This window comes from Phodopus roborovskii, unplaced genomic scaffold, assembly GCF_943737965.1.
Source record: "Phodopus roborovskii unplaced genomic scaffold, PHOROB, whole genome shotgun sequence".
In the NCBI taxonomy this organism is placed as follows: Eukaryota; Metazoa; Chordata; class Mammalia; order Rodentia; family Cricetidae; genus Phodopus; species Phodopus roborovskii.
This window is the reverse complement of record NW_026126433.1, coordinates 47,504,426-47,532,373: the sequence shown is the minus strand read 5'-3', so window position 1 is coordinate 47,532,373 and position 27,948 is coordinate 47,504,426. Positions and strand designations below refer to the sequence as shown.

The 27,948-nt window shown below is 40.8% G+C and overlaps 1 protein-coding gene across 1 annotated transcript in view; it reads right to left on the bottom strand.

Annotated features, from left to right (window-relative positions):
* Window positions 1-1,912: 1,912 nt before the first annotated feature.
* Catspere (catsper channel auxiliary subunit epsilon) overlaps window positions 1,913-27,948 on the bottom strand; it is a 92,633-nt gene continuing 66,597 nt past the window's right edge. Inside the window, exons 15-22 of the mRNA XM_051185776.1 lie at window positions 26,857-26,907; window positions 25,108-25,141; window positions 24,959-25,038; window positions 18,542-18,641; window positions 13,988-14,074; window positions 11,085-11,242; window positions 3,540-3,593; window positions 1,913-2,066 (exon numbers count right to left, since the gene is read on the bottom strand). Coding sequence (XP_051041733.1) covers window positions 1,913-2,066; window positions 3,540-3,593; window positions 11,085-11,242; window positions 13,988-14,074; window positions 18,542-18,641; window positions 24,959-25,038; window positions 25,108-25,141; window positions 26,857-26,907 — 718 coding nt within the window. The remainder of the gene's footprint in view (window positions 2,067-3,539; window positions 3,594-11,084; window positions 11,243-13,987; window positions 14,075-18,541; window positions 18,642-24,958; window positions 25,039-25,107; window positions 25,142-26,856; window positions 26,908-27,948) is intronic.

Here is a 27,948-nt window from a genome sequence, read left to right as displayed (position 1 = left end):
CTGACTGCAAGTAAGCTTTTATTTTCAGAACACAATCCAAGTGTCACACAACAGTAGCTACTTATCCTAGGACAACTGATGTAGGAGAGAGCAGGGACATGACAGAGTAGGAAGCCCCACATCAGAAATAGCCAGGCATCAATTCTGTCTTATTCCGTTGCTTATGCTAAGTCTGAAAGGTGAAGGGAGCAACTACGTAAGTGTATGAGCATCAGAAAGCAGGGTCCCCTTGACTAACTCAGATGGTGTTATGGTTTGATTGGGAAATATCCTCCCACACAATCATGAGTTTGAATATTTGGTCTCTAGCTGGTTTTGGAGTGCCATGGAACCTTTATTAGAAAAAGCCTTGCTGGAGTTAGTGAATTTCTGGAAGTCAGGTTTTCAGGGTTACAGCCTGGTTCCACTTTCATATCAATTTCTTTGTTTCCTGGTGTGCTGAGATGGGAACAGTGGCCACCCCCCCCCCCTCCACTACTAACGGTGCCTTCCCGGTCATATGGACTGCACCTTCTCAAACTCTGCCCAAACAAATTTCTCCTTTCTCAGATCCTGATTTACAGATGTTTGTTTACATTTAAGTACCATTCTGTCACCTCCACTGAGGTAGTAGCCTAAAAGGACAATGACTTATGTTTTCCAAATTACTGGTGTCTTTTCTGATCAGTCTGGGAGGTCATCTGCTCCTCTCTGACTCTCTATGGCACTCATTCTCTGGCAGATCAATTGCTATTAGCTTACCACACTGACTGCTCCAATTGAATTTGTAGCCAGTATTGAAGAATAGCACACAGTTTCACTAGTAGATCTTGGGATAGTCCATTTTCCATTTAATAATCACCAGCTACCTGAAGAGATAGCATAGCTGGAAAACTCAAGGGGTATTGTTTGTCTTCAGTTTTGGGGTAACTTGCTAGGCCAGAAGTAACTACCAGTTTGTTGAGATGGAAAGGAAAGTGATTGACAAAGTCTTTGATAACAGTTGATCATATTGTCACTACTACTCCATATCTGGATGAAGTGATAGCGTCAATCAACTGCCCTAGGGTACTGCCTGCCTGCCATCTTCCTTTCTTCGCCTTCCTTCCCTCCCTCCCTCTTTCCCTCCCTCCCTCCCTTCTTCCCTCTCTCTCTCCCTCCCTCCTTCCTTCCCTCCCTCCCTCTCTCCCTCCCTCTCTCCTTCTCCCCTCTTCCTTTCTTTCTTCCTTTCTTTCTTAGAAGAGTTTCACTATGTAGCCCAGGCTGACTTTAAACTCCCCATCAACTTGCTCTGCCTCTCTCCTGAGAAATGGGGTTAGGCCTTTTAAAAAAAATCCTTTTATTTATTTTCCTTTTATGTGTACAGGTGTTTTGTCTGTATACCATGTTCATGCAGTACTCTTAGAGGCCAGAAGAGGGTGTCAGAATCAGTAGTCACTGTGTGTCACCATGTGGATGCTGGGAGTCAAATCCAGCTCCTTTGGGAGAGCTGTCTACTTTTTTCTTTCTTTTCCTTTTCTATTTTTTTTTCTTTTGATTTTTTGAGACAGGGTTTCTCTGGCTGTCCTGGAGCTCACAGAGATCCACCTGCCTCTGCCTTCCCTCTGCTGGGATTAAAGACGTGCACTATTGCCACTACCACCTGGCTTTTTATTTTTTACTTTTAAAATGCAATGTAACAGTGTATATGCTATCTTTAAAATGAATAAAATCAATAACAAATGCAGTAATATATGTTATTTGGGAGAATAATTTAAGAACATTTTTCAGATCTTGAATTTAATAATAGTATGAGTTTTTATTTAATGCTTCTTAGCCAAACACACGTTCTTAATATAATTACATATATGTACATTATCTGTCTATCATCTGCCTATCTATCTATCTATCTATCTATCTATCTATCCATCCATCCAGAATTAACTCAGTTTTCCTAATGTTTCTTCTGTTTTGCAGGAGGCTTGTGAAGTGGCTCAAAAATAAACTGTCTATAAATCTTCATATACCAGAAATAGCTCAGAACTAGAATGCTGATGAATGTGAGCATCAAGATGAAAATCAAGGCAGCTACCAGGTAGAAACTTGGGCTAGAATAAAAACAACAAGAAGGAAGCTGTCAGAAGCCATTATTCACACTCTGCCTGTTAATTTACTCAATCAAGCTGTCTTAGAACGGCTAGCTCCCCTGATGGTCACACAAAACAGAGTGATAAGACCTAGCATCAGTCCTCAAGGTGGTTATATGTTTGAGGTTTATTAGGAAGAACAGTGTGATGGTCAGGAGAAGGGTGCATGAAGGAGCTCTGCGGACTGGTGCAGAGGAGACACCCCAGTGTGGGTAGGAGTCAGCTAGTGATGCCTGGCAGTGGAGAAAGTGACTGTGGCTAAACAGTGTTTTAGGCAAAGAGAGATGTATGTGCATGGAGAAGATGCCGTGGAAACATGAAGAAACCTTGAGGTCCTTCCAGGACATTCTGGAGTGGAGCCTAGTTCTGTGTGACTAGCACTCAAAAGTCAGACAATGTGGTTAGAAATCAGGAGTGACAGGGACCAAGTGTTGGGGGTGTGGTTCAATGCTAGAGCCCTTTGTCTACCAGGAATGAGGTCTGGGTTTGCTGAGGGGGAAAAAAAATAGGTGGGCAAGTGTCGGATAAGAAAAAGGTTACAGTAAGTAGAGAGTATGGAGTTTGGGCAGGAGGCAAGAGGCGGGGTCCATGGGTGTGAACTGTAAAAGATGATCCTGGCCGAATGTGAGGAATGAACAGCAAAGGGCATGTGAAACAGTTTTAAGTGTTAAGTGATGATGTGGGTGAAGAAATGGAGAGAAGTGGTCAGGTCCAAGATATATTTAAAGGTTAGACAGGGTTTGTCTCAGCAATTGTTAAGATGTGCCATTTCAGGAATGAGAAGGAATAAAGAGAACTACCAAGTGTGGGGACAGTCACCATGAGGATGGTGACACTACTCACTGACAGTAAATTCAAAGGGAAGGAGACACACAAGGAGGGCCGACCTTAGTGTGCTTCCAGACCGGCCTGGAACTCCTGGGCTCAAATGATCCTCTCGCCTCTGGCTACAGAGTAAGGCCTGCTACCCTTACTGGCTCAGGGCCTGATTATGTGGCTGGGCAGCATTTGTGAATGTGTGTGACAGCATATGTGTGAGTGTGTGGGTAGATATGTGAGTGTATTTGTGAGAGCACAGGTGTGTGTGTGTGTGTGTGTGTGTGTGTGTGTGTGTTGGAAGCTACTCTCTGCTGGGGGCCCTTCAGCTTTCTTCAGTTTTCTATTTGAGGCTTCAATGTCTGACTAGAACACTAAGTTGTAGTTTTACAGTTTCTCTGGGCCTGCAGCTATCTTAGTGTGATCCTCCCCACCCCCCAGGGCCAAGCAAATGGTTGTTTCTTGAACCTTGATCAGCATAACTTCTCTCTGCTAGGCATTGTGCTGAGATGGGAAATTCATGGGTTCTAGGCCAGCCTGGGTAAAGCCAGGAAACAGAATAAAGCTAAAACAAGCAAATACATAAAAACTGCAGCATTATCAGGTACTGCTCATTACCGGGGAATCACTCCGAAGGTCTCAATCGCAAAAATAGCTGTTAGGTTACAGAAACTGCAAATTAGAAAAAGTGATATTAAAGGTTAAGCTGAATGTATTTAAAATAACCTCTGCATTTCTATGGTAACAGTCAGATCATATTAGCTTTATTAATATGTCTTTTTTTTTTTTGACAAAGACACGATAGATAGATGCACTTACAGAAAAGTTGTGTTGGTTTTTCCATTGATGCATCTTTAGGCTAGATAACCATGCTGTCCTCACAGCATTACACACTTTGGGTGGTAGTTTCCAAGGCAACGGTCATAATGACATTAATAATAATGAGCAATCATAAGCATCTTCAAAAGTACTACATAGTTAACCATTGCATACTGAGCTCTATGTTCACTGAAGATGGGTGCTGAATGAGCATTTACGACATGCCAGGTGGTATGCAGTGTGTAAAGTTGGGGCTTTTTACCCAGGCACTTAATATCCTTCTCAGAATACTATAAAGATAGGGATTATTGAGCACTTATGAACAAATTAGCAATTTGTTTAATTCTGAATTTTTCTTTGTGTGATTAGAACTTGGAAGGTGTCACTGTTGGGTAGTAGTGGTGCATGCCTTTAATTCCATCACTTGGGGTTGGGGGAGCAGAGGTAGAGAGATCTCTGAGTTCGAGGCCAGTTGGTCTACAGAATTCCAGGACAGCCAAAACTACCCAGAGAAGAAACCCTGTCTCAAAAAAAAAAAAAAAAAGGAAGAAAGGGGTCACTGGAAGGGGGTCACTGACTAGTGACAGATGGACATATGATGTTAGGACATGTATATAAGCACATAATTTGGAAGGCTGAGGCAAGAGATTGGAAATTCTAGGCAAACCTTAATTGCATATGAGGCCTTGTCTCAAAAAAAAAAACACCCCCCCCAACTTCACAATACAAAGACATAGACAAATCTGTACTCTCCCCGCACGCCCCCCAGCTGTCCTGGAACTAGCTCTGTAGACCAGGCTGTCCTCAGACTCACAGAGATCCGCCTGCCTCTGCCTCCTGAGTGCTGGGATTAAAGGGCCTGGCTGACAAGTTTTTACTTTTAATCACTTTAACATTCCTCTTTCAGAAAGTGACAGGGCAGGTGTTCAGAAAATGTGTCTATCAGATTAAGTTTGTGGTATTGTAGATACCTGTCTTCCTTTTCTCATTGCTATGATCAAATACCTGATAGTTACCTAGAAGAAGGGGTTTACTGCGGCTCATACATAGTTCAGGGTGTGAGCTGCCATGGAGGGGAAGGCCTGACAACTTGTCACACAGCACCCTTGTGAGGAAGCAGAAGGTGATGAATGCCAGAGCTTAGCACACATTCTCTTTTTAAAATCTGGTTGGGTACCCCAGCACACAGAATTATGCTACCCATGTTTTTAGGATGGGTCTTCCCTACCACAACCTAATCTAGAAATGTTCCTCACAGACACATCCAGAGACTCATCTCCTGTGATTCTAGACCCTGTCAAGTTGACAATATCAACAGTGCATGACAAGATGTAAAGACTGCTTAAAGAGGTCTGTTGAGGTAAATTTCTTAGATATGAGTTTCTTATTCACCTTCAGGCAGGACCCAGAAGAAATTGTTAATGACAGCACTAAAAAAATGTATCTCTGCAGGGCTGGAGAGATGGCTCTGTAGTTAGCATCTTTCCCAAGCTACCCAAGTGTTTCTTCAGTGGGATCATGAATAGCATGGCTGTGGTGCCTGGTGTGGCTTCACTATCTACTAGGCTGACCTGGATACTGACACTACTAAGCATTGAATTTCCCAGCAGCAGCAGCAGCAGCAGCAGCAGGCAGTCTGAATCACCACACAGGTGCATTAATCTAGAGGCATTGGACAGCTATCTGCTGGTAGCTGTTTTATCCCATAGAGGACAGTGATTCTTTCTTGCTGTGACATACTTGGGCTTCAGTTTGCCTCCTTTTTGGTGTAGCTTCTGCTTGAAGCACTAGACAGAGCTCCCCTGAGTGCCATGCATTTTTATCATGTCCCAACAAGATTGCTTCTGACCAAATAATAGAAGGCAAGAGGGCTGATATGCATGGAACTCATTGGTCTCCCAGAGTAGTGGATATCCTTTTAAGGCATCTTTTGTATTATTAATAGGGTAATCTTCTATTGCTGGTGACCTAGGACATTTTTGACATCCACCCATTGTTTTTATATAAATACTAATAAAGCTTCATTTACTTTTTGAGCCTCTGGTTTTGATAATAAATTATATGATAATGAGAGCTATAAAGCCAGAATGAAAGGTTACCAAGGAAGCCGCAGTGTTCTTACAATGAGGTAGTACTCTAAGCCAGTGCCAAAACAAGGAGTTTCTTAGTCCCACTGCCAGAGTATGTGAGTTTGAGAATCAGGGCACTGGAATTGGGAGTCACTGTTTTTCATGTATAACGAAGGCACATGTGGGTAGGACATGTCAAGAGCTCAGATTCCAAAGAAGTAAAAACATTTTCTGCCAGGATACAAAATGTGGTGCTGGTTAAAGACATATAGTACATAAGGATGAGGAGCTAGGTGTGGTGGTCCATGTCTTTAATCCCAGCACTGGGGATACAGAGAGGAAGATCTCTGTGAGTTCAAGGCCAGTCTGTTCTACATAGCAAGATCCAAGATAGCCAGGAATCAGTACACAGAGAAACTCTATCTCAAACAAACAATAACTTTAGTATCTCTGTCTATTTTTATATTACTTCTATTTGAGCTAACTTTGACTTTTCACTTTTTTCCATTTCTCCTGATAATATATTACATATATTAGGTGAATTGATGGTACATAGTACAGAATATGAAGTTAAGATCATGATAAAATTAAAGGAGGAACAAATATTCTTTTGAGAATTTGGACCTCGCACTAGATGCAATAAGACTGACCTGTTCCACTTTGTAGGGTAAGTGTACTTCTATTACTTAAGTATAATTATTTTATCATAAGAGAACTTCCAAAGTTGAGAGGTTTGAGACAAGGAAATGATGATATGAACTGCAATGGATATTTGTTTAGTTATTTAAGTTCACTCATTTTTTTCTCTTCAGCCTCATTTAGTCCTTTATTTTTTTATTTTTATTAATAAAATTATCTTGCATTCATTGTACAAGATCATACTTTTCAGCATGACAGTTTTCATCCATGAATACCGTGAATTTCCATCATAGTGATCCCTCATTGCTCTCTCTGTCCTGCTCCCTGTTCCCCATTGGTACCCTTCCTCACCCCAAATAGTACTACTTTTATGTCTTTTTTTATCTAGGTTTTACCTATAAGAGGAAACATGCACCATTTGTCTTTCTCAGTCTAGTTTATTTTACACAGCATGAAGATCTTTAGTTCCCTCCATTTTTTTCTGAAAATGATATTTTAAAACTGAATAAAACGATGGCATATATATTCATATTTATTTCTTAATCCATCTATTGGTGGAAAACTAGACTGATATTTTCTTATTCTTTCATTAAACCATCAAAACCTTTTCTTTAAAAAAAAAAATAACATTCAAACTGTGATGGTTTGAATAAGAATAGGCTCATAGATTTGAATAGTTGGTCACCAGAGAGTGAGTGGCATTATTTGAAAGGATTAGGGGGTGTGGCCTTATTGGAGGAGGTGTCACTGCCGATGCGCTTTGAGGTTTTTAGAAACCCAAGCCAGGCCCAAAAGCTTACTTTCTCCTTCTACCTGCAGACCTGGATGTAGAACTCTCAGCTCCTTCTCTAGCACATGGGAACTGGTTCCCATGATCCCATCATTATGATAATGGACTAAACCTTCAAAACTGTAAGCCAGCCCCAATTAAAATGCTTTCCTTTATAAGAGTTGCCATGGTCATTGTGTCTCTTCACAGCAATTGAACATGGACTGAGACACAAGCATACATATTTGTATCTGACAGGGCTAGTATTGGGAGGCTTTGTGGGTTGGTTTTATAGGTAGTTGTTTCTATTGGTCCTTGTCTATTTTTGTCTGTGGTTTCTTCTTTTCTTGTGTGGTTTGTTAGAATGTTTCTTTCTAGATTTCTTGGATGTTTACATTGAAAGTGAATTCCTCCAGAGGGGATATTTGTTTGTTTCCGCTGAGAATGTGGGAGGCATAAACAGACTTGGACTGTTTCAAATTAAAGTTTTAGCTGTAGTACTATCTCTGGTGAACACTTAGCTCTAACCTAAATATATGCTCAAATCTAATGAGGGTTTACTTGTAGTTACAATTCTTAGGGAAGTGTTTAATTTTCCTTGTCATCTGGAGTCAGGACTGATACAGATCCTCAACATCTTCTCTGAGGGTTCTATGGTTCACAGATCTAGGTTGGTTGATGCAATCTTTCTGTTTGCCAGTCTGGCTGTCATTCTCTTTTATATCACTAGGCTTATTTTTCTACTTTCTATTTTCACACTTTCCAGGGTGGGGCACATGTAGAATAGAAGATCAAAATTTTATGTAGCTAGTTGCAGTAACATTCATGCCACTATTATACCACCCATGGACATATCTTGCCATACTAGTTGTTGCATCTCATGGGGTTCACAGTTGGCTCAGGCTTTCCCACAAGCAGCCTGTATATCAACTTCAATTAATATGAGAGTCATCCAAAGGGAGGAAGATTCTTGGTCAGTACCAATTTGATTTCTGTGTCCTGTCACCAAGGTGTGGCGTCTTCAGCTTTAGCATCTAACTATCCAGTTATGGGCCACAAAATCAATGGAAATAGGTCATATTCATTTGGGGTCTCTAGGATATTCCAGACCAACAATTCAAGGAGAAGTATTCCACACCTAGCACTGGGCTTTTTATTCACAAACCTATGGCTTCTGGGAGGAACATTATACCTTGAGTAGGGCAATTCCAATTAAACTTGTGTGTGTGTGTGTGTGTGTGTGTGTGTGTGTGTGTGTGAAGCTTATAAAGTAGTAGGTTTCTATATGGCTTTTTCAAGTATTGTTGCTTTTTCCACTTCTTTCTAGGCCTATCTTTCTGTCCCTTGCTCTACTTAAAATGCCTTCTCTTTTCTTCATTCATATCACCTGGGTTCTGCTATCCCACTCTCATTAAGATAGTTCAACCCACCATCCCCATTAATGGTCCCTTTGTAGTTTCAGGCTTATGCCACAAGAGGAAATGCTGACTGGTACTGTAAGTCTAGCCAAGAACCCAAGGTTGGGAAGCTCATAGACTTATTATTGTTATTTTGCTAAATGGACATAGTATCTGCTAAATTTGGCCCTCAGACCCAGTCAGAGATGTTTCTTTGTGCAGTGGTTGGCAGCTAATAAAGAATTTATTACTGGTCAAAGTACAGAAAGTAAGTGTCTGTGGGGTGCTTATCCACAAACAGGATATCTATAGCATACTCCTTCTTGTCAAACCCAGGGACTGTTGAGGAAAAGAGGGGGGGGGTCAATGGACAGGAAGTACAGTAGTCAAACAGTATTTTGTAGATGTAACAGGACTGCTGCACTCAAGAACTCAGAGCAGCAGTGGTTGCCAAAACAAGATCTGTGCAAATCAAACCCATCAACATTTCACTATACAGAGAGGCAGGGGTCAAAGGAACCATTGACAGTTGATGGCTTCTGAGGGAAGGACAGCCAGTTTTCTTTACTGGTATGGCACCTGATAGGTTAACTACAGTGCAGTGGATAGCCCCACAACCTGTGGACCATTTAAGAAAAAAGAAAAACACATGGCCCATGTGTGGGGGCATGCTGGACCTGGAAGGAGTCAGAGGGGGGAATGAAGGGCAAATGGATGGATCAAAATCCATCATATGCAGGTGTATGAAATTAATTAAAGTGAATAAAAATATGTTAAAAATGTACATGGCCATTTCCATGGCTGAGAGTCTCATGTACTGAGTGCCTAAATATTAGCACTCAGCACCCATAACATGGACTGGGTGTGTTACACACTCCATCTCATAACAGGTCTCCCATGTCCTTCCAGGATTCAGGCAATACTTTCTCTATTTGCTCACTTACCAACCATTTCTCAAATTCTGGACTCCTTGCTATTTTCACACATACTCCTTTTCATTTGAGATTATGTTACTCTTAAGTAGCAGGGTGGTTCCTATATAATGACCCAAGCCTAATTTCCTTATTAATTTATATATTTATTTGTTATTTTGAGAATCTTATCCAGACTGGTCTTGAATTCCTGGGATCAATAGGATCTAGTGGACTCAGCCTGCAGAGTAGCTGGGATGCCAGGCTAGTTAGTACTGCCGTGCCTGACAAAGTCTAGTTTCCTCTCAAGAGGCACATAATGGAAGCCATGGGAAAGTGTCCATATTTTCTCTTGACATTGGAAAGAGCCCCCTTCTGCTACCACAGCACCCTTTAGCCTGCCCATTGCCAGTGCATTGTATAACCTGCCTTTGAACTGGAGCGGTTCCCTGAGGTTGCTCCCTTGCTTGGAAGGAAGCATTTTCTTTCCTGTGGGCAGGGAGGGAAATATGGGGCACTCAGAACATCTGAAGGAAATCCTCTCTGTTGATCTTAGGAGCTCCCAGCCTCCTTGGGAATAACAGGAGGCTTATGGATGTAGGACTGAGAGTCATAATTCTCTTAATTATCCTTTGGTCTTTCCATTGAACAGTAAGCATTCAAAACTACCTAAGTGCTGCCAGTCATTAATGAACTTATTAGCACACCAAAAGACAGATTATTGTGAAGAATGAATAGTGTTTGTATGCCAGGGAGTGGGAGGGAAGAAATGTATTGTGACATTTCACAATTTCAAAGTGCTGTACCTCTTCTCTTTAGGCAGGAAAGCCCATAGAACTCAAAAGATAGTGCCACATCACTAGACTCCCATTCAGTCATTACTAATTGATACAGTCCACATTGTGTTGTATACATCTGTCTCCCAGGGCTAAGCACATGGCCTTATGGGCTTCTGTTTTCTTACAGTGGTATGATGAACTCAGGGCCTCGTACATGGTGGGGTGTGATGGTTAATCTTCATTGTCAGCCTGACTGAATTTAGAATCACCATGGAAACACACCTCTGGGAATATCTAGGAGGGTGCTTCCAGAAATGCCTGACTGAGGAAGACCCGCATTAAACATGGCTGGTACAATTGCATGGGCTGGGGTACATGGGAAAAGTGAGCCAAGCCGGAAACCCATTGCTCTGTGTTTCCTGACTGCAACTGCTGACTGTTCGCCTCACTCTCATGCCATTATTGCCAGGATAGATTTTGCCAAAACACATCCTTTCTCCTTTATGTGCTTCTTGTCTGGTGTTTGGGAATGCCATTGTGAAAAATAACCAATATGTGTGTTAAGGGAACACAATACCAGAATGGAATTTCAAACCAAGTGATCCAATTAACAGTTGACACAATATCTCCTGCTTTCATAGAGTAGTTTCTATGATTACTACAAAATGAAAAACAAACATAAATAATAAGAATAACAAAAATTAGATGTTTGGTTGGCATAAAATTAAAGAAAAATATAATTAATTTTAAGGGGAAATGTCATGAAACATTCATTCTCACCTAAAGTTTGGATCCAGGATCTTCACACGAAATACATACATTCCAGAATGGTCCATGGGCCATTGTAAATGGTTTTTATTAGACCTGTTTAAAATCTCATATGGTTGGTTTAGATCTCCTGGCTTCCCAATAGCATAAGAAAAACAAGGCTTATAGTTCTGGGCAAGAAGCAAAGATAAAAAAGAGGTTATTCCTGAAAAAGAGGTTATTTCCTGACTCTAACAAAATCCGATTTCTACATATGAAATTTATTTATTTTAATTTTATGTGTATGAGTATTTTTGCCTGCATGTTAGTATACCACCTACAACCACTACCTGTGTAGGTTAGAAGAGGACATCAGAACCCCAGGACCTGGAGTTACAGATGCTTGTGAGCTGCCTTGTGGATTCTGGGAACCAAAACCAGGTCCTCTGCAAGAGCAGCCAGTGCTCCTACCTACTGACCATTCCATCCAGCCCAGATTCTCATATCTAGTAGGAAAGTCATTAAGAGATGCAATGGCTATCCCTTTCTATTCTACCACTGCAGTACTAAAGAATGCCTGGCGTATCCCCTACCAGCCCTCACCCATGGTCCAAGGAGGAAGTTCTAAGGGGATGCTTCACACAAACCAAGATATCCTTAGTTTGGTGAAAGACCAGGATGTCAAGTAGGAATGTGGGAACAGGAGTCTCATTGGACACAGATGAGGGTTAATTTTTCAAGGGGGTTAAGGCTATAAAGGTATATGTTTGCTATGGATATAGTTATAGTAGCAAGGCAGATCCAGCTTAGCCTTGTGCAAGGTAGGTCTTAACCCTGTGTGGGTAAGATAGATCTTTGAGTGAGACTACTGGGCTCATCTAGGAATGGATGGGATTTTCACTCACTTAGAATGATTGTTACCTACAACTGTACCACCTGGCAAGTTTTTTTGGGTCTAGAAATTTGCACTTCCATCTGTCCTAGATCATATACTTATTTCCATATCATGGATGTTTATTGCAGCCAAATTTTGTCTATAGATGTTTCAAAATAGCACTGGATTATTTGATGGTATTTATTTTTTGATTTCTTTATTGCCCCTACATTTTTGAGGTCTTTTAATCTAGAACTACCATAGGTATAGTCTATAATCAATATACTGAGTATTGGAGGTGAGTTATGCTATAATTTCATATGAAGCATATGTATTCAATCAAATGAAGTATAACTATACATCACGATGAAACAGTAAAAATCCACATCTCCTACCATTTCTCACCTCTATTTACCTTTCTGTCACTACATTCCTGACACAATCATAAAACAGTATGTAGGGTATATATGAGTGAAGAACAAATAAAATGTTCATAGTTTTTATGTAAATTAAATTGAAAATGCAACATATGCTGAGCATGGTGGCAAATACTTTAATTCTTGCACTTGAGAGGCAGAGGCAGGTGTATCTGAGTTTGAGGTCAGCCTGGTCTATATAGTGGGTTCCCAGATAGCCAGGGCTCTGTAGAGAGACCCTGCTTCAAAAGGAAGAAAGGAAGAAAGAAAGAAAGAAAGAAAGAAAGAAAGGAAATACAAAGTTTTTTTCTGGACTATGGGAGTTCTTGACTACTGAGTTGTTTAAGACATGGAGCCATGAATTTGATTAAAAGAATATGAGATATTTGTACTATGTATGGGAACTGGGTATCTGCTCATCATCACAAAAGGGTCCTGGCCATCAGGACCTGTTTGCCTGCATCATTGTGTGTATTATAATATATAGACACAGGACTATTTTTATTATTTCTAATTTACTTCCTCTTTCTTCCTTTTTAAAGGGCTATTTATTATTATGTATACAGTGTTCTTCCTGCCTGCATGCCAGAAGAGGGCACCAGATATCATTGCAGATGGTTGTAAGCCACCATGTGGTTGCTGGGAATTGAACTCAGGACCTCTGGAAGAACAGCCAGTGCTCTTAATCTCTGAGCCATCTCTCCAGCCCCCTCTTTGTTCATTCTTAATACAAGGGACTACACTTACCCATGGATTGCTCCTCTTTCTGTGTCACATTAGATGTTTCCTTTCATATTGTTGGATCACATTCAATTATCTTCTCCCCTTTCCTTCTCATTTGTAACATTACTTGCTCAAGCTACTTAATGTCTGAGAAAACAAATCTCTCCTAGACTCACAAATTCACTCCCTTTGTAACCAAGGGCTTCTTTGTCCAGGATTCTCAGTCATGTTCAGAGATTCAGACCCCATTCAATATCACAGAAAAGTAGCCAGCCCTGCAGGGCCTATGCTGTCCCTATCTATTCAACATTGACTTGAAGAACCTACGAAAATGTTAGTTTTGCTTGTGAGTCTTTCAGATTATTTTTCTCTGAGAACTTACAGTGCCTAGAGCTACTTCTTGTTGTGGAATATTTCTTTGCACTGTGTGAAGATGTGTCACTGTGATTGGTTTAATAAAAAGCTAAATGACCAATAGCTAAGCAGGAGGTATAGGCAGGGCTTCCTGACAGAGACAGAAGGAGTAGGAGGAGGAATTTAGGCATGCGAGAGATTCGAGGAGATGCAGAGTGAGCAGGATGGGCACTACAGAGATGAGGTAATAAAGCCATGAGGCAGAAAGTACATTAACAGGAATGGGTAAATTTAAGTTATAAGTGCTAGTTAGAAGCAAACCTGAGCTATTGCCTAAGCTTTCATAATTAATGATGTCATTCATTATTGGGGAGCTGATGGTCCCAATGAAAATGTCCCAACTACAGCTTCTCAGATGCACATGCCACTCATCCACAGTCAGTGCAGCTCTGAGAATTAGAGGCTGTCTGACTCATTGTATGTTCCAGAAAGAAATGGTCTCTGGTTGCAGGGTTGAGTTAACATACTGTGATGCCCTGTGGTAGGAGCAACCTTTGTGCTTTTCTTACCTGAGGTCCCCAGACATCATCCAGTGGGAGGCCTTGGTTTTCTTCCATCATGGCCTTCAACGTCTGTGCTTCATTTATACAGCCACTCTGCCGAAAGATGGCAGCATGTGATCATGGAGAAGGCTTCATAATGCTAGTGTATTTGGAGCATCTAATGTATCTTGATACCACTGAAAAAGTTGTCTCTTTAAAAACTTTCAAAGTAAAGTACAGTTTTTTCACTACTTAAATACAATGCAGTTTTAAGCACTGAAAAAGTTCAATTCAGTGGCATCAGGTCTATTCACAGTGTGTAGCTACACCTACTGCCAGCAATGAGTTGAACAAATCCTCACTTCTTTCTCCCTGTAGCTCATGGCATCATGGCAACCAAATTCTACTTTCTGCTGAGATTTTTTTTTTTTTTAACTAATGTAGGCATTTGCCTACAACTTTGTTTCATTTAGCACAGTGTCCTCATGGCCCATTCATGGTATGACATATATCATGTGAGCACTTCCTAATTTCCTTCCTTTTTACAGCTAGGCCACAATCCCATTAGTTCCTCTGTTGATGGTTTTTATTTCATAATTTTTTTTATCATGCAGAGTGCTCACAGAGCATTGGTATATACATATCTGAGTCTTTGCTTTTAATTCTTTTTTAAAAATTGTGTGTGTGTGTGTATGTGTGTGTATGAGAAAGAGAGAGAGAGAGAGAGAGAGAGAGGAGAGAGAGAGAGAAAGCTCATACTGTAGAGTGGATGTGGATGCTAGAGGTCAAACAACTTGGAGGTTCCTTCCTTCCACTGCATGGGTCTTGGGGGACTGGATTCAGGTTGTTAGGCTTGATGGAAAGCTTCTGTACCCCTTGAGCCTTCTTGTGAAACTAGAATTGTTAGAGCATATGAGAATTTGGTAGAATTTTATGAAGAATTATCAGACTATTTTCTATAGCACAAATCTCTTCCTTTTATTTTAAACCCCCTTTAACCTGAAAAACAACAAAACAAAACCTAGATACCAAAACAAACACACACAACAACAACAACCCTTCTACTCCTGGTTTTAAAAGACAACCTGGAATGTTTCCTGGAACCCTACAAGCTTCTTAGCTTCTCTGAAAGTCTCCGCAGTGTCCCCATTCCTCCAAGTAATCACTGTCTTGGCTTTTCTAGGCATCATTCCTTACAGTTCTTCTGAGTTTCCTCAGTGCAGACAGTGCATTCCCACACATTAGAGTCTTATCCCTTCACCATTTGATGGCTTTTACACAAGATTCCTCTCTCTTCCTTTCCCTACAGCTTTGGCTATTGTGAACACGGGTGTACAAATACATCCTAGAGAACATTCTTTCCACTCCTTTGAGCATACAGGTATGGGCGATGAGAACTGGCAATTGTGCCTTGAATTTCTCATTTGCTGCTTTATGCTTTCCAGCATGGAGGTGCCCTTTACACCCCAACAACAACGACTATGTCCTCATTTCTCCTCCTTCACTAATACTTATTATTTGTTTTTATTCTTGCCATGCTAGTGTATGTGAAATAATATCTCGCTGTAGATTTTATAGGTTTCCTGAATGTTTTCACATGTCAACTAGACATTTGTACATTTTTATTGGAGAAATATTTATTCAAGTCCTTTGCCCCCCTTTGATTGGGGTGTTTTGTTGTTAAATTATGGGAGTTTTCTGTACATTCTAGATATTTTCCTATCAAATGTATGATCTGCATATACTTAGTTCCGTTACATGAGTTGTCTTTCTACTCTTGTGTCTTTTGATGCACACAGTTTTTAGATTTTCATGACATCTACTTTGTCATCCCTTCTCTTCCCCTTCTCTCTTTTTTCCTCCCTTCTTCTCTCTCCCTCTCCCATTTCTTTTCTTTCCTTTTCTCTCTTTCCCTCTTTTCTCTTTTCCTCTCCCTCCCCCTCTTCTTTTCTTTTCCTCGCTTTCTTTCATCTGTGACTTGATATCATAGTCAATAAATCATTGCCCAAACCAATGTAGGGATGATTTTGTCTTTCATTTTCTTTTAAGAATTTAGAGTTTGGGGTCTTAAATTTAGATCATAGATCCACTTTGAATTACTGTCTGAACATGATGTTGAGAGCCCCATTTTATTTTATTTTTTTTAATGCGTATTAGTGTCGCTTGAATGTATGTCTGTGCACCATGTATATGCAATGCCCACAGCAGCCATAAGAGTTGGGATCTGGACTCCTCTTTGAGAGCAGCCAGCACTCTAAACCACTGAGCCATCTCTAACCCCAACACTGTGTGTGTGTGTGTGTGTGTGTATCAGTTTACCCAGCACTATTTGTTGTAAGTTATTGTACTGAAATCTCTTTTAGTCGAATGATCTAGCTATCCTAGTTTCAGGTATTGTCATATATGTCCTCTGTTTGTGTGGCCAGCAGCACAGATACAGGCATGGGCAGGGCAAAAGAAAGATGATCGTTACAGTTGCCATGATCGCATACAAGAATTACACCGGGGAAGAGAGTCAGTGACAGAATAAACTATGGAGTTTATGCTGGACAGGCAAAGAAGGGAAGAAAACTGGTAATGATAAAGAGGGAGAAGCAAAGGGTTCAACACGATAAGTGTCTCAGCTATGTGAGGACAAGCAAGTCAAGGAGGAGCAGGATTGACGAGAGGGCTGCAGCACTGTGGGTGAGCTGAGATGTCTGAATTACATCCAAGTCTAATAGAAGCTGTGATATCCAAGGTCTCTGTATTGTTCACATGTGTGGATGTGGGCCAAGTCTGATTATTTGTGTTGTGATATTGTGATGTTAGTAATCTTTTTTGTATGTTTGTTTGGTTCATTTTTTTTTTTTTTTTTCTGAGACAAGGTTTCTCTGTGTAACCCTGGCTGTCCTGGAACTAGCTCTGTAGACCAGGCTGGCCTTGAACTCAGAGATCCACCTTCCTCTGCCTCCCTGAGTGCTGTGATTAAAGGTGTGCACCACCACACCTACCTTGTGATGTTAAGAATCTAACCTAGAACTCTACCACTGAAACAAAATGACTTGTTTGTTTGAGACAGAAATATCCCCGGCTAGCCTATAACTTGATAAATAGCTACACATGACTTTGAATTGGTCTTCCTTTCTCCATCTCCCAAGTGTTGGGATTGCAGGTGTGTCCCATCACACCCCATCAAAAGTTTCCTTCTGGATTATATAAAACCTAACTCAGTTCTCCCTGGTTACACATTTCTTGTGAATGGTCTCCTTGAAGCATGAATTAGGAGGCCAGACATTTACATGGTGGCTCCTTGAAGTTCCTCCTTTGGAGTATTTCTTTCAGTTCTTGTCTAGTCCATTCACAGCTGCTGCTAATGTGCTAATGTGACAGGAATTATGGAGGTCCATGGGAGGGTGATAGATAGACTTTCTGTTCACACTGCAGTCATGAGAACCAGTCATGGTGAAAGACCCCCACTATGTTTATTGCCTGTTTGAATGGGTCTTGCTAATTTGCCAAGGTCAAGTTATGAAAAAAGTACAGGAGGGAACAAGGTGCTGCTCTCATCCAACACCAACCAGATATCTGTGGTCTCTTGGGGGTCTTTCAATGGGTCCACACAAATGGGTCTGGGAAGTGTAGTCTTTGTTTACATTTTTTCCCCTCAGTAATGCTTCTATGCAATGGATGAAAGAGTTGTACTCTGGCTTCCACACACATGTACTCATGTGTACCCTCATATAAATGTACAAGCACACGTGTAGTTTAGTGATGCATCAATGGGGGAGAAGTAGAAGAACAAGGTCTTCCATATTGGATGCTGAACAAGCCCAGGGGAATGTGTGGCAGAATGGATTTACTTGGTTATATAATTGAAAGACTGAGTTCTCACAGTGGTCCAGTGTAATTCAGTTTTCCTAGTTGCCATCTAGGTGGGTGGTATATCTCAGATAATTAATCTCTAATGAGAAAAATAATGTCACATAGAAAGGAGTCACTCTGGTTTTCTTTGAGCCTGAGATCTTAAGGGAATCTTAGGAAATCAATGCTGTCAACTTGTAGAAGACTCTATATCCATGGGAAGCCTCCAAGACAAAGAAGCCCACAGGGCATGGGAAAAGTGATTGCAAAAGGCAGAATAGGGGGATCATCCAGGAGGCTGAAGTCAGCTGGTTTTGGAGGATAGAAGGGCATGAGGAGAGGGCTGAGACACTGAAGCTGAGGTCAGTAGTGTCAAATGATGCAAAAGCATGGAGAAAGATGCTAAGAGCATCCATTTGATTTAGGACCAATGTCTTAAAGCCAAATAATTAAACGTGAAACACAGTTTGGACAGAAAAGAAAGTACTCATATGTAATTGCATCATCCTGCTGTTATATTATTTTAATTTTTTGACCTTTCCTCTGGCTGTTTTATAGGACAACTCTTTTTTTCAGAGATGAATCTCAGTAGTCATTGGCTTTAATATAGAGTTGATGTTCTCTTTTACTTATTTTGTCTTGGTTTCACTTCCCTTAAATAATTTACATATAAATTGAAAATCAAAAGAATATGTTTAATTGCATGCTAAGTTCTGTTTAAATTCAAAGACATCATACCTGCTTCATAGTATAATTAAAGGTATAGTCATCCCTGCCATGGATTTCCCACACGATAAAATTTGCTTCAACTAATTTAACAAAGCCATTTTCATCGAATCTGAAACAACACACACAAAAATAACAGGTTATTGTCAAATAGAAGTCCTGCAGCTTTCGAGTCAGATGGCTTTAGTTTTAAATCCTTTATGTTTGTTTGTTTTTTGAGATAGGGTCTCATATAGCCCAGGCAGGCCTCAAGCTTACTGTGCAGTGAAGAACGACCTTGAATTCCTGGTCCTCTATCTCTATTTTGAGTGCTGGGATCACACGCATATGCCATTCACAGTGGTCAAATCTTGTCTTTATCACTTATTAGCTTTGTGATCTTGGGCAAATTACTGGAACTCATCATCTCTTACAAGTATTTATCTGTGATATAGTTCTATCTAATGGCTGTGTTGTTTTCCCCAAATGAGTGAAATAAAAGAGCTTCATTTTGAGACAGGATCTCATGTAGCCCACACTCATCTTGAACCTTCGAGTTCACTGTGTAGCCAAGGCTAGCCTTGAACTTTCAAGTGCTAAGATTACAGGTGTGCACTACCATGTTCAGCCCCAGACAGCAGATGTCACTCAAAATAAAAACCTAACAGTAAAGAAGAAGAAAAATTGGGACCATAACTTTTCTTCATTGCCATATATTGATAAGATGGGGATAGATGGGGTCCTGGTAACATGAAGAAAGACAGAAGAATGAGATGGGAGGAAGGACAAGAGCAGGATCTCTTGGAGAGTGAAACCATAGAGTTCCTGCTGCCAACTTCCCAGGAGGGGCCAGCTGGAATGTGGGCTGAATCTTGAAGGGTCAGCAGCCAGAAGAGATGAGGAGGGTGACCATCATCTGCATGGCACTGTCACACTTATACATGGATGGGTTACTCCCTTGTGATACTAGGATAGGACATACCACTGAAAGACCCCCACTATGCTTATTGCCTGTTTAAATTGCTCTTGCTAATTTGCCAAGGTCAAGTTATGAGAAAAGTACAGGAGGGAACCAGGTGCTGCTCTCATCCAACACCAACCAGATATCTGTGGTCTGCAGCTTGGACCAAAGCAAGGTCAGCAGGATGGTATCTGGGAAGCTGAGAGAGTCATAACTGAATTCTTTGTATTCTTTGTGCCCAACCCAAATAACCAACTGTCCTTGGTTAACTACAACTGCTACATTTAGATGAAACAATGAAATCCCTGTAACCATGCTTCTGCTTCTGTAAGCCTGCTTCTTGCCACCCCAACCCTATATAAACTGCCTGAGTTTTAACCTCGGCACGCTCAGTCCCCCGAAAGACTGAAGTGTCCACAGGTACCTGTGTAAACAATAAATAACCTCTTGCACTTGCATCTAGTGGTCTGGTCTCGTCTCTTGGGGGCAAGGGCCTTCCCCCTGACAGGCTCCAAACTCTTGGGGTCTCTTGGGGGTCTTTCACCACCCCCACAAAAGCTGAGTGTGGTTCCCTTAGACCCATGGAGTTTAAAAGATCTGGTATTTTATATGAAGATTTTTTTCTCTATCATTAAAAAATACTCAAGAGCAAAGATAAAGTTGTCATCAATAAAGTTACACCTTTGCATTGTAGAGTAAGGACCATGCAAATGGTTCCTTCTCCACCAAATATTGCTGCCCTCTCCCTCTTCCTTCTCCCCACTCTCCCTCCCTTTCTCCCTCCCTCTCTCCCTCTCTCCCTCTCTCCCTATCTTTCTTCCTTCCTTCCTTCCTTTCTTTTTCAAGACAGGGTTTCTCTGTATTGTTTTGGAGCCTGTCTTGGAATTTGATCTGTAGACCAGGCTGACCTTAGACTCACAGAGATCCACCAGCCTCTGCCTCCCGAGTGCTGGGATTAAAGGCATGTACCATCAACATACAGCTATCTTTCTTTTTTTTGAGACAGAGTCTCATAGTTCAGTCTGACTGACCTCAGACCCATTATGTAGCTGAGGATGGCCTTGAACTCCTGAGCCCCCTGTCTCTACTTCCCAACTGCCGGGAATGCGAATGCAGACTCGTGTCAACTTTCCATACTCCTTATTGTTATGGTGGAAACTTCACCCCAGCCCCTGGCATCCATATACCCAAAGAGTCTGGAATGTTATGGTGGAAGTTCCACCCAAACACCCCTCCCCCATCTCCCTCCAAATCCTGCTGCATATCAGAAAGCTGCCAAATGATGACCCTCCCCAAGAGATGCTCAAGACCACTCCCACAGAACATTTAAACAGCCTCCCAGAAAACAGAAGTGTCTGTTTTTTGTTTGTTTTTTGTTTTGTCCCCTGGGAACATTGTATCCATTAAACATGGGCTTTTTCTAATTTGGTTTGATTTGGTCTGGTTTGGATTGCTGCATAGGTGGAGAGGCTTATCAGGGTGTAGAAACTTTTCCCTTATTGCTCATGTTTCTGAATGAGATTGTCCCCATATATTCATTGGGTGGAAATTACTCAGACTTTAATGTCCAGTTCTTGCTTTTAAAATACAATTTATCACTTATCAGCTGTGTTGATTTACAAAAAAATGAAAAAGAAAAAAGGAAGAAAGAAAGAAAACCACATTAGGTCCTTGAGAGTGTCTCTTTGTTCTCTGTCCAGATCTCTGTTTCACTTCAAAGCTGTTGAACCTGGGTTTCAGGTTGGTTGAGGTTTTCTGCTACCCGACATTGGCTAACCTAATTTGTTATTGTCTGATTCTCACAAAGTGCAGAGCAGGCAGGCAGAGTTTGTTAAAAAGCAGTACTTGGGAAGCGCCATTTTTGTTTCTGTGTTTACTAGTTTCGAGAAACCATAAAGAGCTTGGAAGCTTAGTTCCCAAACAGGGAACAGCTGCTTGGTGTCTGAGCTAGGAAAACCACAGAAAAATGAAAACCTCACTTGAGTACTCTGGCCCCTTGCCACAGAAGAATCCAAGGACACTCAGGAGGAGCCAAGCTCAAAAGCTAGCAGTTTTTGTGGAAGCAGGAGTTTGATTATACCCATGTAGGCTGCACAATTCTTGATTTCCTAAGAATTAGGCGCTGATGAGATGAAATGGCTGATCAGGCAAAGGCACTTTCCACAGAGCCTGATGACTTGAGTTTGATCCCTGGAACCACTAAGTGGAAGGAGAAATCTGATTCTGACACCTGACAGCACCTCCCCCACAAAAATGTTAAGTTTTTTGTTTTGTTTTCAGAATTAGGTGCAAAGTTGTATTTGGCTCAAGGACAAAAAGATCCCCGTGGTGCCAGGACAGCTAAAGCAAAGAGCCACAGTGCCATCCTGTGTAACAAGCATGCATTGCATGAACCATCGTTTAGGAGTTTTGCTTCATTGTGACTATGTGACAAAAAGACTTGCTTACATGAGCTTGCTTATTTTAATAAATTTTCACTAGCATGGAATAGAATTCTAATTAAATATGAGAATTCAGGGAATGTCACTAATTAGCAGCTAAATTCCCAACAGTTGGTAATTTTTCTATGAAAATTCGACTTCAGGAATTGAAGAGTCCTCATTACTGGTCTTCATATTCTAAACTTGGGGATGATCCATCCTATTTACTAGGTCTTTTATTATCTGTGTTTAGGGGAGCATAAAGGATGGACAGAGGGGCATTGGGAGAGAACAAGAGAAGAGGGTGATCATGTACACAGTAGCTACAGTTCAGTCAAGCAGGTCCTGTTTGTTGCTCCTTTGTTCAGTGAGTGTACCTTTGCAGGATGAACTAGGAGAGATGGTGTGATGGTTAATATTGGTTGTCACCTTGCCAGGATCTAGAATCATCTGTGAGGCAAGCCTCTGGGCACACTTGTGAGGGATTACTTTAGTTTAGGTTAATCTCCAAGCATGCCTGTGAAGGATTTTCTTGGTTACCACCCTGAAGGTGGGCAGTATCTTCCAGCAGCTGACCAGATGTGAGGAGGTTCAAGGAGAAATCCTTCACCTTTCACTTCATTGCCCTTGTGTCTTGGTGTTGTGTTCACTGACCCTGTTTGCTTTACCAGTAAGTCTTTCTTTACTGAAGTCAGGACACAGCTTAGAGCTGGAGAGATTGCTCAAAGGTTAAGAGCACTGGCTGCTCTTCCAGGGGTCCTGAGTTCAATTCCCAGAAACCACATGGTGGTTTGCAACCATTTGGTGCCCTCTTCTGGCATGCAGGCATAAATGCAGACAGAACAGAAGAAGAAGGAGGAGAAGGAGGAGAAGGAGAAGGAGAAGAAGAAAGAAAGAAAAAGAAAAAAGAAAAGAACTCAGCTTCTTCAGCCTTGCAGTGTGGACCAAAGTCTCCTGGACTGTGTGGCTTCTGAGTTCTCTGGGTGAAGACAGCCATTGTTGGATTACCCAGGCCTTATCTTGTAAGTCAGTCTAGTAAAACCCCCTTTAATATTTATTCATTGGATGTGCTCTGTTCCTCAGAGGATACTAAAAGAGAGAGGAGAGACGATCTGGAAGATAGAGAGGAACATTCAGGAACAATGTTCTTAAGTAGTGAAGGGCTGTCATACTGTTTCTTAAGTTGAGAGACAGGCTTTAGATAGTTCACCTAGTCTGTGCTGGCTAGTTTTTATGTTAAATTGACACAGACCAGGTTCATTTGGGAGGAGTGAGGCTGGTCAGGGAATACAGCAAGCATATTGGTCTGTGGGCAAGCCTATGGTACATTTTCTTGATTGATGATTGATGCAGGATGACCTCACTCACTATGGGCAGTGCCACCCCTGGGCTGGTGGTCCTGGGTTGCTATAAGAAAGCAGGCTGAGCAAGTCACAAGGAACAAGGCAGTAAGCAGCACCTTCTATGGCCTCTGCATCAGCTCCTGCTCCAGGCTCCTGCCCTGCTTGAGTTTGTGCTCTCACTTCTTTGGATGATGAACTACAAACTGTATGCAGAAATAAATCTTTTCTTCCGCAATTTGCTTTTGGTCATGATGTTTCATCACAACATTAGAAATCCTAACTAAGACACAGGGTGACTAAGAGTGAAAATGGTATAGATGCTTAAAGGTGGGTAGATGTGTTGTCAACATTTGATTGACAGCACCTTTGACTCATTCATTGACTTCCTTTCCCTTACCACTCACATATCAATCATCAACATGTTCTGGTTATAATCATACCTATATAATCTATAATTTGTATCATCAATGAACTTCTTAGTCCATGACACCTTTTCAATCATTCCCTACTTCCTAAATAAAATTTTATCAACAGGTCTCCCTACTTAGACTTCTTTCCCTAGAATTCAGAGAGACCCAGCTAAAGCAAACACTTAACTCACACGACTGTTCTGGAAGAAGGGAATGAAAGCTTTGCATGGTCTGGACCCTGCAGGACAGCTTCCCTGGCCCTTCTGCTGATGCTTTCACTTGTAGGTTTATACTTTGTCCTCCTCAAAGGCTTACCCAGTAGAATTCATTGATACCCAGTAGAATTCACTGATACCCTCTCCTCTCCACCTTCCCTTTGGGTTCAGGTAAGTATACATTATCCTTTAAGGATCCAGTACAGGATTTCAGAATAATTCCCCAAACCTATTACTCCTCATAGGGAGCAGAGTATTTCCTTTTGAGTTCTAATACCTACTGCCCCTTTCATCCCAGTCTATAACTCAACTTGGTATATCAGCTTTTGTATCTATTTAGTCCATCATTGAGGGTAGAGATCCTCCTGCCCTTGACCTTGGATTCCTAGTGCATGGCACAGTACTTGGGTAGCATTTGGCATGGTAGTTGGTGGAAAGTGGGCATTACATGATGATGATCTGAATTAAAAAGAATACCTTATTGGGAGAGAACATACACTTTTTAATGCTTGTTGTCTATTTTTTTTTTTTTTTTTTTACTCCTGGAAAAATAAGCATCAAAAAAAAAAAAAAAAAAAAAAAAAAAAAAAAAAAGGAAACAAACACAAAAGTAGGTCTCAATAGGGAAAGGAGAGCCTTGGTACCCAGGAAGACTAGACGGTGAATGCTAGAGAGAATTAGGACCATGTACAGAGGATTTTGATGAGGGAGTGTAGCTTCATGATGTAGGTGGGAGAGGGCATGATGTAGGTAGGGTAGAACCTTAGAAGTACACTGGGTGGGAAAGGAAGAAGAGCAGCAAAGCATGCTAACAGAAGCTTCTGGACCCCAGCAGGAAATCTCAAGTAAGGTACCAGGTCACCATTGCTGCCCCTCTCCACCCGAGAGAAGCCAAGCCCTTCTCAACCAAGTCATCCTCTAAGTCTGTAGAGGCCAGAACAGGGTATCAGATCCCCTGGACCTAGAATTACAGGTGGTTGTGAGACAGTGTGTGGATGCTAGGAACTGAACTCAGATCCTCTGTTACAGCAGAATGTACTCTTAACAACTGAGCCATCTCTCCAGAACACATATTAATCTCCTAAGTGAGTATGAACTTACAGCTCTATTATTGGGTGAAACGGCTCGTTGAATTCAAGTCTCCGGGGGCAACCATATTTTCCCACATCATACCTTATTTTCTAGAAAAAGAAAAATGCTTTAGTGGTTGTGTTCATTCATCACATTGACAAATAGTATGCTTTTCTTACCAAGTTTTCAGAAGGTCTATTTCTCAGAAACTCCCTGTGGAAAAAAGACACCTGTCATTACCTGCCTATTCTTCCTCAATTCCTCTTAAAAACTAAAAGGCATAGTTTACTTAGGCAGCTGTCACAAAAGCCAAGTAGAGAAACAGGATTATAAACTACCAAGTGCTTTCTACAACTGGCACTTCTCACACGTATCTTTTGCCACATTTATGAAAACAATCTCACATCAACCAGCAACCAAGCAGGTACAGGCCATTGTCCTTTATTTGGAGACATGGAACCATTTTCAGAAATTGTATGAAACTTAATCAAGACTGCAAACTTTGCTTCACTAATGAGAAGGATACATGGTTGGAAAATCTGTATTCACTGAGTTGTTCCAACACTGTGTTCCCCAGAACATTACAGACCTAGTCACTGTTCTTTACTGTGAAGAGACACCATGACCAAGGCAAGACTTATTTTTTAAAAAGCATTTAATTAGGGGCTTGCTAACAGTTTCAGAGGGTTAGTCCATGATCATTATGGTGAGGAGCAGGCCAGTGTGGTGCTGGAACAGTAGCTGAGACTTTTATACTCTGATCCACAGGCAGGAGAGAGAGAGAGAGAGAGAGAGAGAGAGAGAGAGAGAGAGAGAGAGAGAGAGAGAGAGAGAGAGAGAGAGAGAGGCTAGGCTTTGTTCCCAGTGACACACTTCCTCCAACAAGGCCACATTTCTTATTCCTTCCCAAACAGTTCCACTCAGTGATGACTAAGTATTCTAATATATGAGCCTATGTTGGACATTCTCATTAAAATCACTACAATTACTAAATGAACGAGTCAGAAACAACATATTTTGTTTTTAAAGACAAGATATCATAATTCTCAGGCTGTCTTCAAACTCATTGATCCTCTTGTCTCCACCTTGCAAATGCTGTGATTTGGTATAGATGTGTGCCCTCATGTCTTATACATGTGTGTGTTTTGTCATGCCTGGCAGGTACTCTACCACTTGAACCACATGCACATCCTTAAATGTGTATTTTAATTAATTAACTTATTTGTTGTACATGTTTGATGTGTGTGTATGTATACACATTTGTATAAATGCAGGCACATATATACTATGGCATGCATACAGAGGTCAAAGGACAACCTCTTCTGTTGGCCCATACTTTCTACGTTGCTTGTTATGGTATTTTTGCTGTTTGCCACTGAGTATGACCATTTAGCTAGTCTGCAAGAGTCTCTTGTTTCCTTTCCCAGTCTTACTGTAGGTGCCCTGGGATTTATGATCGATATGACTGTGCCTAGAATTCCACGGGTTTGGGGGACTTTATTCACTGAACCATCTCTCTAGGTTCTAAAAGTATATTTTAAAACACACAGTAATCCCTAATTTCAATTTGTTCCTATAATGGAATCTTTCTCTGTGAACTTAAGAGACATCTGTAAATTCTAACTAGGTTATTATACAATCATATAGAAAAGTGAGGTGGGAAATACATACCCTTACTTGTATTCCTTAAATGGTAAGGAACAATGTAGGATTTGAGACTAAATGATACTTGCTTTGTTCATTGAATTAAACCAGAGAGGACAATGATAAGTGTGTTTGTACATGTTTTAGATAAGGTTAAGGGTTGTATCTACAGCTTCTTTTAAAATTTGAAACTGTCAAGCTAAATACAAGCATGCCACTAAGTACCAGCTGATTATAAACTATTAGCTGTACATTAATATGCTTATGTTAAAAATGTTTCTTACTTGTCAATCACATAAGAAAAATCACGGCGCTGACATCCAGATTTACTAAATCTACAAAAGTAAAACATAATACATGCATAAACAATTCATCATTAAACCCAGTGATTTTAAAACTGGAGATTGTTACATAATTCATTTACTAAATTAAAGTCTCTGGGATCAGTTTGTGGCCTTACCTTTGTTTGCATTTCTAATTAAAAAATCAGTTCTACAAACTTGTGGTGATATTTTGTTTATGATCTAACAAGTAAAGCTTGCTTGAAGATTAGCCATAAAGGCCAGGCAGTGATGGTGTACACATTTAATTCCAGCACTTGGTAGACAGGCAGACCAGTCTCTGTTAGTTCAAGGCCACCCTGAGATAAATTGATCCAGTCTAAAAGAGAAACAGAGCTCACACAAAGGTGATCTCAGCACTTAGGATCCCACCCCTTTAATCCCAGCACCAGAGAAGAATTTAAGGTGGGAGGAGACAGGAGCTCAGGCAGTCTGAGGTTTGGCAGAGACAGAGGCAGTCTGGAGATGCAATCTGAGTACAGGATTGCCCTTTATTTGTTAGATCATAAAAAAAAAAAAAAAAAAAAAAAAAAAAAAAAGAAAAAAATCACCACACAAACTTTTCTTATTTACCTCATATTTTGTACATACTTACTAAAAATTTAGAAGAAATAAAGGGAGGAGAGAATTTCAAAAACTATAATGATCATTTAGGTAGGAATAATAAGCATAAGAAGTCTATTATGCCACATGTGGCCACAGTTAACCATATATTGAGACCTAGCTATACCACTCTTGGGCATATACTCAAAGGACACCCCATCTTACCACAAAGATACTGGCTCAACCATGTTCATTGTGACTTTATTTATAATAGCCAGAAATTGAAAACAAACTAGATGTCTCTCAACCAAAGAGTGTATAGAGAAAATGTGGTACATTTGCCCAATAGAGTATTAATCAGCAATTTTAAAAAGTAATGTCATGAAATTCGCAGGCAAATGGGTGGAACTAGAAAAGAACCATCCTGAGTGAGGTAACCCAGACCCAGAAAGACACATATGCTAAGTGGATATTAGCTGTTAAATAAATGCT